Source organism: Mus musculus, chromosome 6 (genome assembly GCF_000001635.26).
Source record: "Mus musculus strain C57BL/6J chromosome 6, GRCm38.p6 C57BL/6J".
Taxonomy (NCBI): domain Eukaryota; kingdom Metazoa; phylum Chordata; class Mammalia; order Rodentia; family Muridae; genus Mus; species Mus musculus.
Window position 1 is genome coordinate 42,773,806 of NC_000072.6, and position 17,785 is coordinate 42,791,590.

Below are 17,785 nucleotides of genomic sequence, written 5' to 3' on the forward strand. Positions count from 1 at the left end.
AGTTTACTTTATATCCAGCTACTTCACCGAAGCTGTTTATCAGGTTTAGGAGTTCTGTGGTAGAATTTTTAGGGTCACTTATATATACTATCATATCATCTGCAAAAAGTGATATTTTGACTTCCTCTTTTCCAAAATGTATCCCCTTGATCTCCTTTTGTTTTCGAATTGCTCTGGCTAATACTTCAAGTACTATGTTGAAAAGGTAGGGAGAAAGTGGGCAGCCTTGTCTAGTCCCTGATTTTAGTGGAATTGCTTCCAGCTTCTCTCCATTTACTTTGATGTTGGCTACTGGTTTGCTGTAGATTGCTTTTATCATGTTTAGGTATGGGCCTTGAATTCCTGATCTTTCCAAAACTTTTATCATGAATGGGTGTTGGATCTTGTCAAATGCTTTTTCTGCATCTAACGAGATGATCATGTGGTTTTTGTCTTTGAGTTTGTTTATATAATGGATTACATTGATGGATTTTCGTATATTAAACCATCCCTGCATCCCTGGAATAAAACCTACTTGGTCAGGATGGATGATTGCTTTAATGTGTTCTTGGATTCGGTTAGCGAGAATTTTATTAAGAATTTTTGCATCGATGTTCATAAGAGAAATTGGTCTGAAGTTCTCTATCTTTGTTGGATCTTTCTGTGGTTTAGGTATCAGAGTAATAGTGGCTTCATAAAATGAGTTGGGTAGAGTACCTTCTACTTCTATTTTGTGAAATAGTTTGTGCAGAACTGGAATTAGATCTTCTTTGAAGGTCTGATAGAACTCTGCACTAAACCCGTCTGGTCCTGGGCTTTTTTTGGCTGGGAGACTATTAAGAACTGCTTCTATTTCTTTTCTTTTTTTTTTTCCGGAGCTGAGGACCGAACCCAGGGCCTTGGGCTTGCTAGGCAAGCGCTCTACCACTGAGCTAAATCCCCAACCGCTTGGATTTATTTATTTATTTATTTATTTTTGCTTCTATTTCTTTAGGTGATATGGGACTGTTTAGATGGTCAACTTGATCCTGATTCAACTTTGGTACCTGGTATCTGTCCAGAAATTTGTCCATTTCGTCCAGGTTTTCCAGTTTTGTTGAGTATAGCCTTTTGTAGAAGGATCTGATGGTGTTTTGGATTTCTTCAGGATCTGTTGTTATGTCTCCCTTTTCATTTCTGATTTTGTTAATTAGGATTTTGTCCCTGTGCCCTTTAGTGAGTCTAGCTCAGGGTTTATCTATCTTGTTGATTTTCTCAAAGAACCAACTCCTCGTTTGGTTAATTCTTTGAATAGTTCTTCTTGTTTCCACTTGGTTGATTTCACCCCTGAGTTTGATTATTTCCTGCCGTCTACTCCTCTTGGGTGAATTTGCTTCCTTTTTTTCTAGAGCTTTTAGATGTGTTGTCAAGCTGCTAGTATGTGCTGTCTCCCGTTTCTTCTTGGAGGCTCTCAGAGCTATGAATTTCGCTCTTAGAAATGCTTTCATTGTGTCCCATAGGTTTGGGTACGTTGTGGCTTCATTTTCATTAAACTCTAAAAAGTCTTTAATTTCTTTCTTTATTCCTTCCTTGACCAAGGTATCATTGAGAAGAGTGTTGTTCAGTTTCCACGTGAATGTTGGCTTTCCATTATTTATGTTTTTATTGAAGATCAGTCTTAGGCCATGGTGGTCTGATAGGATACATGGGACAATTTCAATATTTTTGTATCTGTTGAGGCCTGTTTTGTGACCAATTATATGGTCAATTTTGGAGAAGGTCCCGTGAGGTGCTGAGAAGAAGGTATATAAAAATATGGAACGCTTCACGAATTTGCGTGTCATCCTTGCGCAGGGGCCATGCTAATCTTCTCTGTATCGTTCCAATTTTTAGTATATGTGCTGCCGAAGCGAGCACTCTCAGTCTCTATTCTTATATAACCCAGGACCACCAGTCCAGGGTTGCCCCACCCACAATGGGCAGGACCATCCTCTATCAATTGCTATTTATAAAAATATCCTACCGACCTGCCATAGCCAAGTCTTATGGAAGCATTTTTCTCAATAGAAGTTCCATCCTCTGAGATAACCCTATTTTTAACTTTTCCATTTAATTGGCCTTTTTCAGGACTTCTATTTCTTTGTAAATCATACTTCATAAAATAAAATTTTTATTAAGAATATTGCACATATGTGCGATATGTGTTTTGATGAAAGTCATCCTCAATTCCAATTTTATTCCCCTCCTACTTGCCCCCCCCCCACCTTAAACCACACTAAGTACACTTATGGCTGCCTTTAGGTGTATAAGTATAAGCCCATCTACTAGAGCATAAGTCTCATTACAGGGATTGCACCCTTGAAGAAAACTCAGTCTCCCTCCCCAGCAGCCATCAACTGCCAATAACTTCTCATCTAGGAATGAAACTTGATGAGTATGTCCCTTATTTAGCTGAGCTTTTGAGTGCTTTTCTGTTAATCTGAGAAATATTTTTTAGGTCCTTCATGTCTTTGGCCCTAAGAATATGCCAATTAAAACTTCTTTTAAATTCCATCTTAATCTAGACACTATAGCTAAGATCTGAAGAACAAAAGGAAGACAAATGCTGGCATGAATGTGGAGAGAGGGACACACTTATTCACGGTTGTGGGAGTGCGAACAGTTGCAGCACTATGAAAATAAGTGTGAAGTTTTTTTCAAAATTATGGGAATAGGCCTACTATGTGATGCAGCTATACTACTCATAGGCATGCATGAAAATGACTCTATCCTGCCAGAGAGGTACTTGATCCTCCATGGCCACTGTTGATTTATTCACAATATCAAGAAAATTGAAAAAGCTTATAAGGTGCCATACCTGATGAAAATGTGACAAATATATACAATTGAAGAATTCATATGGAAAGAAAAGTGAGATTATGACATGTGGAGGAAAATAGATGGAATCAGAAACATCATTCTGAGTGTGACAACCTAGACTCAGAAAGGCAAGCACAGCATGTTCTTCCTCATACGTGGATGATAGATTTGAATCTTTTGATATGTGTATTTAAATTGGAGTTCTCAGCAAACAGGAAATTAAATTTCTTGGCATGACGGCTGTTCCCACTTCTTAGGTGTTTGTGAAAGATATTACAAATAGGAGCTACTAGAATTGCTGGTTCAGTAAGAAGATGTGTTCTAAATAGTAATGTCATTAAAAATAACTTTTCAAAGACACTGAAAAGTATCTGAAAATAAAATTTTGTTCAGTAGTTACTAACCATAAAATAACTCAACTGTGATATTTTATCTCTTAAAAGTTACACACACACACACACACACACACACACACACTAATTACAATTGCTCAAATAAACATTTCATTCACAAGGACATACACTGTCCTTACTGAAAACCCTTGAAACAGTAGTGTTTGCTTCTACATCTTGTTAGTGGTGAAATTGCATTTTCAATAGAACTCAAGAATTTCTCCCAGCTGGATTGCTGACTGTGCAATTTTTACTTTATTTTTTTTTTCTGATATACTGAAGGTAGCGTTATCTTCTTCAGACCCCATATTTTGGGTTAGATCTAGAAGCTTACTGGATTTAAGTTTATTAGTTTTCTCACTGTAGGATTTCATCAGTGGTCACAATCTTTCTCACAAGAGACACACAGTGTTAGATTTCATTTTTTCTTGGCATTATTGTAGTTATTATTGTAGTATAATAATTTTGCTTCACTGAGGGGTTCTTAACAGAAACAAATATCTATGGACCTTTGGGGCTGAATAACTTTTTGTTGTTGGGGCATAGCTGATATTATGAAATATTCATGACTTTTGTCTTCTACATGGCAGTAGCCCCTGCTTCCTTCAAGATAGTGTGAAAATGATATGGAAGGTGCGCTCTTGACCTAGCTTCAACTAAGTTATACTTCAGATTCAGTGAGGATGGAATGCTGTGTCTTGGAGTGGGCATCAGTTACCTCCTGGGGGTGGCTCAGATATAAAGATGTCCAATAAGAAAGCTATGGCTTTGTGTGGCTGCTCACTCTCTCAGCTTACACATGAGCACGTTGCACTGTTGTGGTCCATTCTTCACTGATACCTGTTGCGGTAAATCTCCAACCCAAATAAGCCTGAGCAATGCAAACACAACTCAATTAATATGAATATATGCTGTGTGCCTAGATTGGGCAGAACTACTACACTACCATCTTCCCCATATAAGAGATCCCTTGGAACTTGTGGTTTCTCCAGGCCAGATGCTTCTGCTCCACTTTCCTTCTTTCTCCTCCTCCTCCCTCCTCCTCCTCCTCCTCCTTCCTCTCTCTCTCTCTCTCTCTCTCTCTCTCTCTCTCTCTCTCTCTCCCAAAACCTTAAGCTCCACCTTCCCCTCTTTCTCTACGCAATTACCGGCTCTAGCCTTTATCTATAAATTAAGGTGGGAAGAAGGTTTACAGGAAATCACCTGAGTGCTGACTCATTCCTTGCTCACAACACCTCACAGGAGAACAGAATTAATATCAAATACAATTAGCCCCAGGGCTATCTGTAACACATACCAGTATCCAGTGTAGAACTGTCCATCAATTAGCCTACTGTGGCTCTTCCCACATTAACTCATGGCCAATGGCTCTCTCAGAATCCTTTTGCACTAGATTAGAACTGGTGAGACATCCAGTCTAATTGACTGGGGAATACAGTGGTTGCTTGTGTGCTGCTGCGATTAAAAAATCATGATCAAAGAAAGTTATGGAAAGAAGAGTTTACTTGTGCCATGGTTTCAGCAAGATAGAGTCGATGACAGCTGAGGAATGGCCCAGGACCAGGAGGTTGAGGATTCAGACCCTGAGCTGAAAGCATGGCACAGAGAAAGCTAGCTTGAAATGACTCAAATCTTTAAACTTTTTAAAAATTTAATTTAATTTTATGCATTTGTTTTTGACATATTTTATTGATTCTTTTGGAATTTGCCATCATGCACCCAATTCCACTCATATCACAGCCCTTTCCATGTCCACCCCAGCTCTTGTAACTTCCCCTTTCAAAAGAAAATTAAAAAATGAAAATGAAAATTAACAAGAAAAAGAAAAAATAAGGGAAAAATTAAAAAAGAGGAATAAAAAGAAGAAAGAAAACATAGGGAAGGAAGGGAGGGAAGGAGGGAGGGAGGGAGGAAGGAAGGAAGGAAGGAAGGAAGGAAGGAAGGAAGGAAGGAAGAAAGAAAGTGATAGAACCTAGTGGGGAAACCCCCACTCAATTCCCAATTAGGCGTGCACCCAAAAAATCACGAAGGACCATCTTGATGTAATTACATAAGGTCGTTTAATGATGGAGTTCTGGACTGACATGCATCCCACATAGGAGATAATGGATGTCGGCCACGAGGCTCAAAAGCTAGGGGTTTTTATGGGGTAAGGGACTTAGGTGTGTGGAATTCAGCATAGCGACACACTATTGGCTTATTCAAACATCAGCAGAAAAATTACATGTATGTGCAGGGTGTCAGAGTTCTGTGAGTTGTTGACTCAATTTAGATAGCCCTGTTATGTCTTCACATTTCTCTTTATCTTTAGGGTTAAGCTGTTCCCAGGAATGTTTTAACTATGGGGCATACCCAGGTTTGTTTTTCTTTTTTCTCAGCCCCAGGCAGCCTCTAGGCTCACAAACAACCAGCAATTTCTGAGTACTTTATATGACTTACAGGTCTTGAAATTTCATCTTTCTTTCAGAAGGAACAAAGGAACAAAGGAAGGAAGGAGGGAGGGAGGGAAAGGAAGAAAGAAAGAAAGAAAGAAAGAAAGAAAGAAAGAAAGAGAAAGAAAGGAAAGAAAGAAAGAAAGAAAGAAAGAAAGAAAGAAAGAAAGAAAGAAAGAAAAAGAGGGGGGAGGGAGGAAGAGGGAGAGGGAGAGGGAGGGAGGGAGGGAGGGAGGGAGGGAGGGAGGGAGGGAGGAAGGAAGGAAGGAAGGAAGGAAGGAAGGAAGGAAGGAAGGAAGGAAGATGCTGGCAATCTTGGGCAACAACCTTCATACCTTTCTACAAATTGCTGCCTTCTCTCACACCCATCACAGCTGATGGGTCTCAAGTTCCACCTTGCAGTCATCACTCTGCTTCTCTCCTGTCTTTCCATCACATATGTGTGTATTGTACTGGCATTGGAAGCTGCAGCATATCCAACAGTATACCCTTTTCCCCAAACAATTTTATTTGCATAGTAAATGGTTGGTCTGGTTCAAGGCCTTTGGGTTTTGCTTCACTGCCAATACTGTACCCTTGGTGAGACTCCTTCCAGTTATCCTGCTGAGAATCATGGAGATCCTGTGGCTATGGGTCCTCAGGAGTCTCATCAGCCCACAGATGGTGTAGATGTTAGGGTGGGCCAACTCAAGGTCCTGAATCTGGTCCTGGGTGTGAGCTGACTTGTTCAGCTTGGGCCCAAGTGAGGGACTGGGAGGGCTGGGGCCATTTTGAAGGAAGGAGCCATCTTTAAACTCCTAAAGCCTGCATCCTGTGACACACTTCCTCTAAAATATAAGCCTCACCCAGTAGGCTCACTAACTGAAGACTTAGCATTCAAATGCCCCAAGCTATTTGGCCTATCTCATTAAAACCATCATAAGTTGTTAAGAGGTTCTCAACCTCTGCAGTTGCCATTGTTGGACTCTCTAAGCTTAATTGTATATACCTATCCAATAAATATCCTTTGTAACGTGAAATTACTCTAGTGCTTCTGCTGAGATCTTAAGCAGAAAGCTTGTCTAGAGAAGCCTGGCCAGGATATGGACTCGATTCTTCTAGTTTAAGAAAAACACATGCAATCATGTAACACCACTGTATGGAAGATATAGAAAAGTTTTATTAATCCAAAAATACCTTTGTACACTTCTGAACTCGGCCAATTCTTTTGGAAGTCAGCTGCTAGCAACCACGGGTCATATTCTGATCACTCCACATTTTCTTGTTGCATAACACCACATGGTTATAATTGAATAGTAGGGTCTGAATTCTTTCTGTTGCATAATACATTTAAGACACATTTATGTTGTCACATGTTATAGTCATCCAGGCTTTTCATTAATGTGTAACATTCAAGTTTACTAACATGCTATCTTTGCATGTTAATATGATAGAATACATTATTAATTATTATTGATGTTTATCAATTGTGAACAAATCTGTTGAGTTTTGAGGGTTTGTTAGATGTTTTGGATATAAATGTTTTATAAGTGACTTGATTTGCAAATATTTTCACTCAATCTATGTTTTATCATCTCATTCTCTTAAAGACGTTTTTAATCAAGTAGAAGTTTTAATTTTGAGAAAATTAATTTAATTAATTTTCAATTTTAGGACATGATTTTTGTGTCCTATAGGGGAAATAATTGGTTGATCTAAGGTCATATTTCATCAGCATTAAGTCTGTGATTCAATACATTTAAGCCTGTGGCCCATTATATTCTAGATCTGATGCATTTTGAGGTAATTTTTACATCTTGTTCAAAGTCTGGATCTAGGAGTTTTGCTAGTTGGTAAGTTGACCTTTTATCCACTACATCTTTTTCAAGCTTCTGAAAAAAATCAATTCTGTGGAAGCAGCTTTCTGAAATTGTATGCATGATTCTTATAAAATGAAGTCATTTAGCATAATCCTGCTACTCTTTGCAATAATAACTGTGAATTAATAAAGTAGCAGTGTGCCTTTTATAAATGCTTCTAAAGGGAAGTGGTTCAGTTTCTAGTTAGATACATAACAAGTGACCTTTGTGTCAGACAAAGTCCATGTCTTGTACTGAGAATAGAAGTAACTGCAGAATGAGTGCTGGTTCCGAGGACAAGCAAAATGTGAAACTTGGATTGTGTTTGACTTTGATGCTGCTCATTGACTTGAGTTGAGAGCTACTGCTGAATTTGCTCATCAGAATTTATGTTACTTGGAGAAAATACCTGACATAAACCACTGAAGAGAGTGAAGATCTAGTTTTGAATTTCATTTCAGTCTATAATCTTTCTCTACGTTGATTCTGGACCAGTAAACATAGAACATCGTACTGATAGGAGCATGTGAAGAAAGAGGCTGCTTACTCATCGCAGGCAAGGAACATAAAGAGTTGGAGGACCTGGAAATCAGCCATGCCTATAATGATCTGTAGGCTTAGATTTTTCAAAACCTACTCTAATAAGGGTGCTCAAACACTTCGACACCGCTTCTAGACTCACTGTCCAAAGGTAGGGGAGAAAAGATGGTAAATAGGACAAGGGGATGAGGACCGGTTAGGTAGTAGGTCATTTGGAAGTGATTCCAATCTCTGTTGTCAGAAGACCAGCAGTCCAGTTTGGTAGTGTCAGGATACCAACAGTTCAGTCTGAAAGTGTCACCAAGCACAGAGAAGCAATGGTGGCACAATCCAACAGAAATCCCCAGGCCTCCACTGAACCTGCAAGAGTCATCAGGAGTCACTAGGACTAGCCAGAATGCCAGGAGCAGTTCTCTGCAGTGCTTCTCTCAAGGAAGTAGTCATCTCATACCTGAGACAGGTAGGTGTTTCTTCTGCTCTTGACCCAGTTCCTGTCCTGGAGCACATGATCACGACGCCCACATGAAGATCTTGACATTAGACAGCAGAGTTCTCCATGCCAATGAGGTATCTAGATGGGCTGGCCCCAGTGTTTAGCCAATAAGTTTCTGTTTCCACACATTCCTTCCCGCAAAAGTACTTAATCTCTGGTCCACCCTGAATGAGTCCTATGCATCCATTTTTACCATCAAGGTCTCTCTCTCTCTCTCTCTCTCTCTCATAAAGAACCGCTGAGGTGGGGTGGGGGGCTTCGTCATACAGAGCCACCCACTCTGCCTAAGTCTCCCACAGAAGACCTCTCTGTGCTCCAGGACACTCACCCCTGAGCTAAGCCAGAGATCCCCCCTCCCCGCCCTGGCTCATTACTAGATTAGGTGGCCCCCTCTTCCCAAGTCCCCGAGCTTTCCAGCGGGTCTGGGTGTCCTTTGGATCCCTTCCCATGGCTCTGCTCTGGGCTTGTTCCAGGCCTGCAAGGGCCCCTTGTTCCAGATTCCACATGGTTTCCAGCAGAACCCATGTCTCCTTTGCCTCTGCCTGCCTTGTTTCTCACCTGGCCTTGGACCCTCATCTTAGGCTACATCCTGTTTCGTCTGCCTGAACAGCCTTCACACACCCCAGCGGAGGGTGAGGGGTGGGGGCGGGTGGCGGGGGGAACCTCGGACCACAGTGGAGGCATGAGGACAGACTAAAATTCAGCAAGTTAAACAACAAATCCTGTAGCTCCATGAGTGTCATCTAGGGCTCACGATGTAATCATCTAAGCTCTGGAGGGCTTAAATAACCACTCTCTTACAAGTCTGCTGTCTATTCCAGCTCCAGTCTATGCTTGTCATTTTCCTTAGTAGATGCCCTTTTATGGTCAAGTCATCTCCAGCATATGGGTTCTCCATTTCCATTTAAACTTCATCTTCACAGCTTCCTTTTTTCAGGGACTCCAAATCTGCCACACATTGCCTGGGTTCCATGGCTTTCTGAAACTTTGTTACCAGCTTCCATGATATCTTTATCATTGAATTTTTTCAACCACACGATACTGGCAAGTATCATGATGCTGCCAAGTTTCGACGGCAGCTCAACTTTTATCTAGCTGCCTTGGTTAGCAACAAGAGCAGCCTCTGTAATTTTTTAACAGGTGGTTCTTTGAAAATACCTGCTTTTGGCAACATCAGTTCAGGCTCTCGTTTCAAATAAGTTTGGATTATCACAAGATGGGACCTTGAGTGGGTTGCGTCTTCCTCAAGTACCTTTCCTACGTTTCCAGTACAGAGCACGAGGTTTCTCTTTAATGGGATGCATTCCTTTAACATTAGCTTCTACTTTTGCACCTGTCTTGTCTGCCTCTGGCAGTTCTCTCATGCTATTTTCTACCCCTCCTTGCATAACTTTCTGCTCTACTTGTAGCTCTCTCCCTGTAGACCTGCATAAGAGGAGTGACAGAGGCTGGAACATAGCCTGAATAACTTTTCCTAGGATTTTCTCTACCAAAAAAAAATGAAGACACAGCAGTAGGAACATGAAACAACTGGTCCCACTGTATATACAATGAGGATTCAGGATGAAGAGGTACGGGTTAGTGCTAGTGACCAACTTACTCTAGCAAGGCTTTACCTTCTAAAGGTTTTACAAGATCCCAAAACAGAAGGAAGCTAAGTGTTCAAATATATTAGCTAATTTGAGGAAATTTCACATTCAAATGGCATCAATGAGTATAGATAAATTGACATAAAATAAATTGACAGTAGGGGAATAGAGTCAGAATTATAAGGCAGGAGGAAATGGAAGGGTTCAGTGATTGAGTCTTGTGGTGGGCCAGTGGGTAGGTAAGAAAGTGAAAGTGTGACTGTTGAAACAGTGATCATCAGTTGAGTTATCACTAGATACATAAGTAATGAAGCAGAAGAATTTTTAAGACTGAGGAATAAATACGTGATTCACTTGGGGCTTTAAGAGGGAACATATTGTGCCAGACATGGGTATTGTGATCCTGACTTCAAAATTGCATTGACTCTCTTTACACAAATGTTGAAACATTTGAAAAGTTCTACAAAATTAAGCCTTTTTATATTGCTTTGAATAAGTCTTAGTCTAGCCATTTGCCCTATAAATCATAAGACTGTTTTGTCTATTTATTTGAAGTCTTAAACATTTCCATGCAATACCATCATTTTGGGACTTAAATCCTACTGTGAGGCATGTGCTGGCTATCCACTAATACTTGTAGAGTTATAGCAGCTCACTATACTCTTTGAATGTGTCCTAATAAGGAACATTGCACTCATGTCCCTAGGAAGAGGAACAAGGGCCTCCTGGATTTAAGAGAAGAACAGCTGTTTTCTCACTTGATTTAGATGCAGGAGCAGCCAAGCTCCTTGGTACATAGCACTGAGGGGGTAATTTGTACTATATGAAAGCATGACAAAATATCAAAGAGCTGGTTTATGTAATTTTTCTTGTTTTTTTTTAAGAGAGAGAGAGAGAGAGAGAGAGATTCACTATAGCTTGTGTAAGAAAGATGAAGAACAACTGTCCATGGGGAGAGGAAGGGCAGAATGGTGACCCAGTCACTGATTTGGGAGTGGTGACAGCAATTAATGCTCTATTGTAAAAAGTTCCTGAGGGACTCTACTGGCTCCAGGTCACCAAGGCAGGCTCTGTCTCACATTGATTAGTGCTATGTGTGAGCTCACTTGGGATCACTGTGAGTTTTCTCCCATTAGTTTTTCTAAAGTAATCTCAGGGAATTTTAGAGTCATGGAGTCTAGGACAACTGGGACATCTCCACAGTCCATCACTCTGAATAGAAAGAACATCCTTTGCAATACAATTCTGGGTTGAAGGAGAAGTGTTCATATCACCAAGTACTGACTAATACTTGGGAAATTTTAATAAAAATGTCAACAGAGGGTGGATGTAAACAGAAGCCCTAAGACCGGCAGAACAAATACTAATCTAATCTGCACGAGATATATGAAGTGTGGATGCTGGGATCTTCTCTACCCAAGATTACAGGAGTTGGAGTGAAACCATCCAACTTTGCAGAGACCAAAGGCTGAGGGACATAGGCACCATGTAAGCTTGCCATTAAAGACTTTAGTTCTGGAGAGAGAGGTTGAGGAAAGAGTAGTTTTAATTAAGACTGGAAACCAGAAAATTAATACTGCCATCGATAGGGCAAAGTCTAGGACAATAAAATGTGTACTTAGGCATGGACAATCATGAGTGTGTAGTAGAATATTACATTTCTTGGAGAGATGATATTTCAATGTCTTTGAAGTGTCTTGTCTCAATATTTTTCTCTGACTGTGTACATATGATAACCTTTTACTTTTTCTCAAAGGAAGTACTTCAAAACATAGGAAGATTAAATTGATTAACAAAATCATAAAACCTGAGAATATAAGCTGGGCTTATATTAAAGGCTTATTGACTGTCTTGTCAGGTTTAGTCCTTGAATCATCTGTAGGAAAGTGTTATATAATCAAGAACGGAATACTGTGAAGAATATCCTAGACACATGGAGCAAGAGAAATAAAGAAGATTGGTATTTGCATAATGTAATGAAAACAAAACAGATCACTAAATATGAATTTCAAGACTGTGACTTTTTAAAGTCTGTGTATCAACAATTAGACTCCTCTTATAGGAAAAGTCAGTGGATAAACTTGGAGATGAGATAGATAACAAGACCCTCAATAGAAAAATGCTTTCAGGAATAAAATCATTTTTGACATTTCACCACACTGTCCCTGGGGTTCTTTGAGTCCTAATATAAGAATGATAAAAATACCCCTGCCCACAATGAATGCAGCATATGTACAGAATCCAGCTGTGCATCCACACACATGAACATGCACGTTTCTCTGGAGGAAGAAATGGTTTCCACTGCCAAACCACCTGTGCAAAGGTAAATTTCTGCTTCATTTAGGCCAGCATGAGAGAAAAGTACCTGCAGAACGTATGCTGTGTGCTGTATTCAGGACTAATTTATTGCAGCTAAGACCACAGCATATTCCAAGAAGGAGGCTAAACATGATTCAGACTCAATGGGGAAAATGATGATAATGCCCAAGTTATTTTATCTGGGAGTAAAACTTCTTGAATTTTATCCACGTGTGTTAGGGCAGCACCACTAGAAAACTATAGGGGGTCATTTCTGTAATATGAGTGATGGGATAACCAGTACGATTCAATATTATTGATATTGGACTTCTGAAATTTGATGTAAAGTTGATCACTTATTTATAGTGACACGAATTTGGACAAAAACATTTTTCTGAAGGATGAGATTCTGGGAAATCCTTTTATATTGTGTATATCTAGTATGAGTTTCTTCTTTAATGCACCCATTCTTGTGAGGAGAGAATGTAAGTTACTGACAAAACTATCTAATTGAATTGAAATTATTTTCCATGGTCTTAAAGGTATAAAACATTTAGCAGGACATGGTTCTGTAAGGACGATCATTGCAAAGAGAAATAGTTCCTCAGTGCCATATCCTGCCTGCCTCTTCCTTGAAAGGATGAATAAGGGTTGTGGAGCACTGGTTCACAGAGAAATAAGGACACCTAAACTCAGTTAAAACCGGTGAGAAAGCAATGTGAGCCACCATGTGAAAAGTTGTATCCAGATCTGCATGTGTTGTGGTGGCTTTGTAGCACCAGCAGAGTGAATGGTTCTGCTGTTCAGATAAATTTGTATGGGTCATTCTTCTCATGTCTATCCTGATGAACAGTGGTCCACAGTTTCTCTAATGCATCACCCAAGATATGTAGAAGGTGTATTAGATGAAATGTAATGAAGTAACTACTTTTAGAAATCCTATCATTATTTGGATGTATTTTTTTCCACTCAGGCATTCTATAGAGATGGAGTAAGGTGGGTATGAGTGGGAGTCACACTTGAGAAACCAACTGTTCAAATTTAAGTAAATTAAAATATACTAGCTGAATGATGCCTAACTCCATATTTTCAGATACTATATGTTAATAGCAAACATCACCAAATCACTGTTTGAGAAATTGCCATTAATCATTTATTTGATTAGGTAGGTCTTGAATTCCAAAAGCTATTGTTTTTAAAAGTGGGTAAAGCAAAGGATAATTCTTCAGTGGACCTCACATTGTTCTGAATGTTTGTCTGGTGTAGAGAGGAGGCGTGAAATTAATTGACTTTTAGATAAGAGGTAAGAAGACGAACTGAAATGGGAGGCAGAATATCTAAAGCCAAATTCATCCAGATAAAAATTCATCCCTAGCCTACTTGTGTGAATCTCTCTTTTTGTCTTCTACAGGTAATATATTCTCAACAACCAGAGTTCTAAGATAATAGCATTAAACTGAACAAAACCTTGTAGAATGTTGAGGATATCCATCAAGGTGTAATAGGGGTAAAACAATATTTGATTTATTAAAGTGTAGGCTAAAACTTGAAATAGCAAAGTTTTAAGCATCTATGTGTGCAATATCTTCTATTCAGATTTATCTCATTTTTTTAAAAAGTAGACTAAAATTCAATCTTTAAATAAGCCACATTGTAGCATGCAAAAATCTGAGAGAGGAATTTGAATGCTTATGTTTTGACTTTGAGAGCTATTGAGATATTAGGGTCCTGCTTTTTGTTATGGCCAATAATTGCTTAATAACGTTTGAAACACATGGAACTGCTTTTTCCTAGGATGAAACACTGGCATCATTTTAGCTGAGAAAACTGATCTTTGCTGCGAATGCCTCATCTTCTACTCTTTGTACAATTTTATTGTCTGCTAACTAAAGCTCTATTTTCTCCTTGGACCCAATGTGTTGCATTCCATGAATACAATGCAACACATATGTTTGTTCTATACCATCTTCTATTGGGTCCTCTGCAGTATAAATATTCTGTTTAGCATTTAGACATTTCATAACAAAAAAAATCTTAATACTAGTCATTTAACATAGCAAAAATGTGTACATCTAAAAAGTAGCCTTAATTATTAATGTGCTTCATTTTAAAACATAGTATTGATAATTGCTATAATTAGTAAAATAGAAGTAATAGAAATGTGTTGGCTTGCACACTATGTGACAGGTTTGTTCTGTTTGTTTGTTTGTTTTGTTTTTTGTTTTTGTTTTTTTCGAGACAGGGTTTCTCTGTATAGCCCTGGCTGTCCTGGAACTCACTTTGTAGACCAGGCTGGCCTCGAACTCAGAAATCCGCCTGCCTCTGCCTCCCAAGTGCTGGGATTAAAGGCAGCATGACAGTTTTTCATATTAAAGCTAATTGAAGACAACAAACTATGGTAGACAAATCTCATAGATGTTGCAGAATTGTACAATGGGAGAACATGCAACTCTCAGACTAAGATGTTAACTGGGCATTTCTGGAGCCATTTGCTTAGTTTGTTCTTTATCAGGGAAGTGTGGTAACTCTCGTCCTTTATGCTTTAGAAATTGTCAAGATCCTCTGCTTCACTTGATTTCTTCCATCTGATCTTCCATTGCTTTTTACTCATTTCATACACTCTTGAAGCTGTGGCTTTGGTGACCAAGAAGATATGGAGAAGAAATAACATGTCTGTCTTAGAAGACTTTTTGAGACATCTGTTTCTGTTCAATGTTTACAATTGGTATTATGTCTTATTCCTTTTACTGAATAAATCCCCTATATAACACAAGATATCTGAAGGGAAATTACACTCCAGTGGACATCTGTAAGATTTCCTACCTTACTCTATTGAATACTGATGATAGATCCTTAAACATCTGCTTTCCTTCTGTCACTTTGCTCTAGATGGCTAAGCTTCCATATCCCTGTTGCTTTCTTTTCAACTGACACCCAAAGAAGAGGTCCTTAACCACACTAAGGTAAAAGAGAAAACCACCAAGAGCAATGGAATAAGGGTACCATTAGGGCACCCTTGTTCACCACCAACAAAAGACACTACAGCCTATCAAGAAGACCAAAGGTTTCTTTTAAAGGCTGTGAAAGTATTTGTCTATTTTGTGGAAAATATAGGACGGAAATCACATTTAATTTTTTAGGTACCGCAAGATGAGAATTAGGTAGTTATAAGTGCACACAGTACCGTACTAATATTACAGCAATGTTCCCCAAGTGTTTCCCATGCCTAATGCACTTGAAAATTATAGAATGTGAGCCTGTTTGTGTGTGTGAGCTTACCATGATTTGTAAATGAGATGCCTGTCAAAGAAAATTTAGATTTAAAACTATGCCTTTTTATTCTAGATCTTGTCACAAACCCCTAAATCTTCACAATAATTTAATTTGTTTTGTAATTGAGTTTTTAATTTCATTAAAATTAAGATAGGTAACATATTTTAGGCAGTTTAAAAATTTTAAGTCTCTACATTATATATCATTTTACATACCAAAGCCAATCACTATGTTCTTTTTGCACCCCCAAAAGGAAATGGGTTAAAAAAATATAGTGCTTAAAACTGTATTGTCTCACATCCAGGCTACAACTATTCCTCTAAGACACTATCTTTCAAGGGATATAACTATATGCCATAAGACACTGTCCATAAGATACTGGAGTGTTTCTCTGAAGCAGTTGATAAAAGCATGCTACTGTAGTCTCATGAATAAGCAGCAAATGGATAAAGTTGCAGATAGGTCACATATGCTGTGTAATTTTACTTGAAACTCTATAGTTGCTTGATTGCTTATGCTTCCCCCCTACTTTCTGTGCAGATCAATAATCAGTACATTTTTTAATGGAACAAGACAACCAGACATGGGTGCATGAATTCATCCTTCTTGGCCTTTCCAATGACTGGGGCACTCAAGTCTCCCTCTTCGTCCTGTTCTTGCTGATGTACCTGGTGACAGTATTGGGGAACTTCCTCATCATTGTTCTGATCAGACTGGACAGCAGACTCCACACTCCCATGTATTTCTTTCTCACCAACCTGTCCCTGGTGGATGCATCTTATGCCACAAGCATAGTCCCCCAGCTGCTGGCTCATTTCCTTGCCACACACAAAGCAATTCCATTTCTGAGCTGTGCAGCCCAGTTATTTTTTTCCCTGGGCTTGGGTGGGATCGAGTTCCTTCTGCTGGCAGTGATGGCCTATGACCGCTATGTGGCAGTGTGTGATCCTCTGAGGTATTCAGTCATCATGCATACAGGGCTCTGCACAAGGCTGGTCATCACATCGTGGGTCAGTGGCTCCATCAATTCTCTTGTGCACACTGCCATCACCTTCCAGCTGCCCATGTGCACAAATAAGTATATTGATCACATTTCCTGTGAAATTCTAGCTGTGGTCCGATTGGCCTGTGTGGACATTTCATCCAATGAGATTGTGATCATGGTTTCTAGCATTGTCTTGCTTATGACACCTTTCTTTCTGGTTCTTTTGTCCTACATTCAAATCATCTCCACCATTCTGAAAATCCAGTCTACAGAGGGAAGGAGGAAGGCCTTCCACACCTGTGCCTCCCACCTCACTGTGGTAACATTATGCTATGGTACCACCATTTTTACCTACATCCAGCCCCACTCCAGCCCCTCAGTCCTTCAAGAGAAGTTGATTTCCCTTTTTTATGCTGTATTGATGCCCATGCTGAATCCTATGATTTATAGTCTAAGGAATAAGGAGGTGAAAGGGGCTTGGCAGAAACTATTAGGAAAATTCTCTGTGTTCACATCAAAACTGACAAGTTGATGACTCCTGAATATTGATGAGAAGACGGCTTTTCTTCTTTGTTCTCCTCCTAACTCAGTTAGAACAGGTATTTCCATGGCAACAGGGAAGGTGCCGGAAGAACGTGTGTTTACTGTGTTATGCAGGAGTCTGAATGGTGGGTGTGTGACGTGGGTGTATTTTTATGTCACAGGAACGTGTTCAGCGGAAATTCAGCACCGCTGTCATTATTACTCAAACCCACTCTTGTGGTTCTGGTGCATCATCAACCCTAATTCTTTTACTTCATGATATTCAAAAGCTATACTCATTTAAATTCCATTTGTGCTTTCAGTTTTGAGTTTCGACAGCTTTCTGAGCTAGCAGTAAGTGGGGTGATACTCTGAGAGGGCTGAAGTACAGGTGCGTGATTAATACCCAGTAAACTTTTACAAGATCACCTCCTGTGTACTGTAAGGGCAAACTTAGATGTCCACTATGCTACATATATTAGATGCATTATTTCCTTATGATATTTCTAACCTTTGATGAATCTTAAGGAAGTGGATAAGAATGAGAATGTGTAATTAATACACAATGAACATTTTATTGTTGTTTTATGTACATTCTTATTATTA

At 39.4% G+C, this 17,785-nt stretch overlaps 1 protein-coding gene and 1 non-coding gene across 2 annotated transcripts; one reads left to right on the forward strand and one right to left on the reverse strand.

The window, feature by feature from the left end:
- Window positions 1-1,767: 1,767 nt before the first annotated feature.
- On the reverse strand, window positions 1,768-1,875 carry Gm22363. The gene has a single exon (XR_003956660.1). It is a non-coding gene; the product is annotated as a U6 spliceosomal RNA (small nuclear RNA).
- A 14,360-nt stretch (window positions 1,876-16,235) lies between these two features.
- Window positions 16,236-17,189, forward strand: Olfr452 (olfactory receptor 452). Its single transcript, NM_001011869.1, has one exon. It carries the CDS (start codon window positions 16,236-16,238, stop codon window positions 17,187-17,189), a length of 954 nt encoding a protein of 317 aa, NP_001011869.1.
- The last annotated feature ends 596 nt before the right edge of the window (window positions 17,190-17,785 follow it).

What these genes read in the sequence shown, in the direction of transcription:
- Olfr452 (NM_001011869.1), top strand. Translation starts at nt 16,236, where the DNA reads ATGGAACAAGACAACCAGACATGGGTGCATGAATTCATCCTTCTTGGC.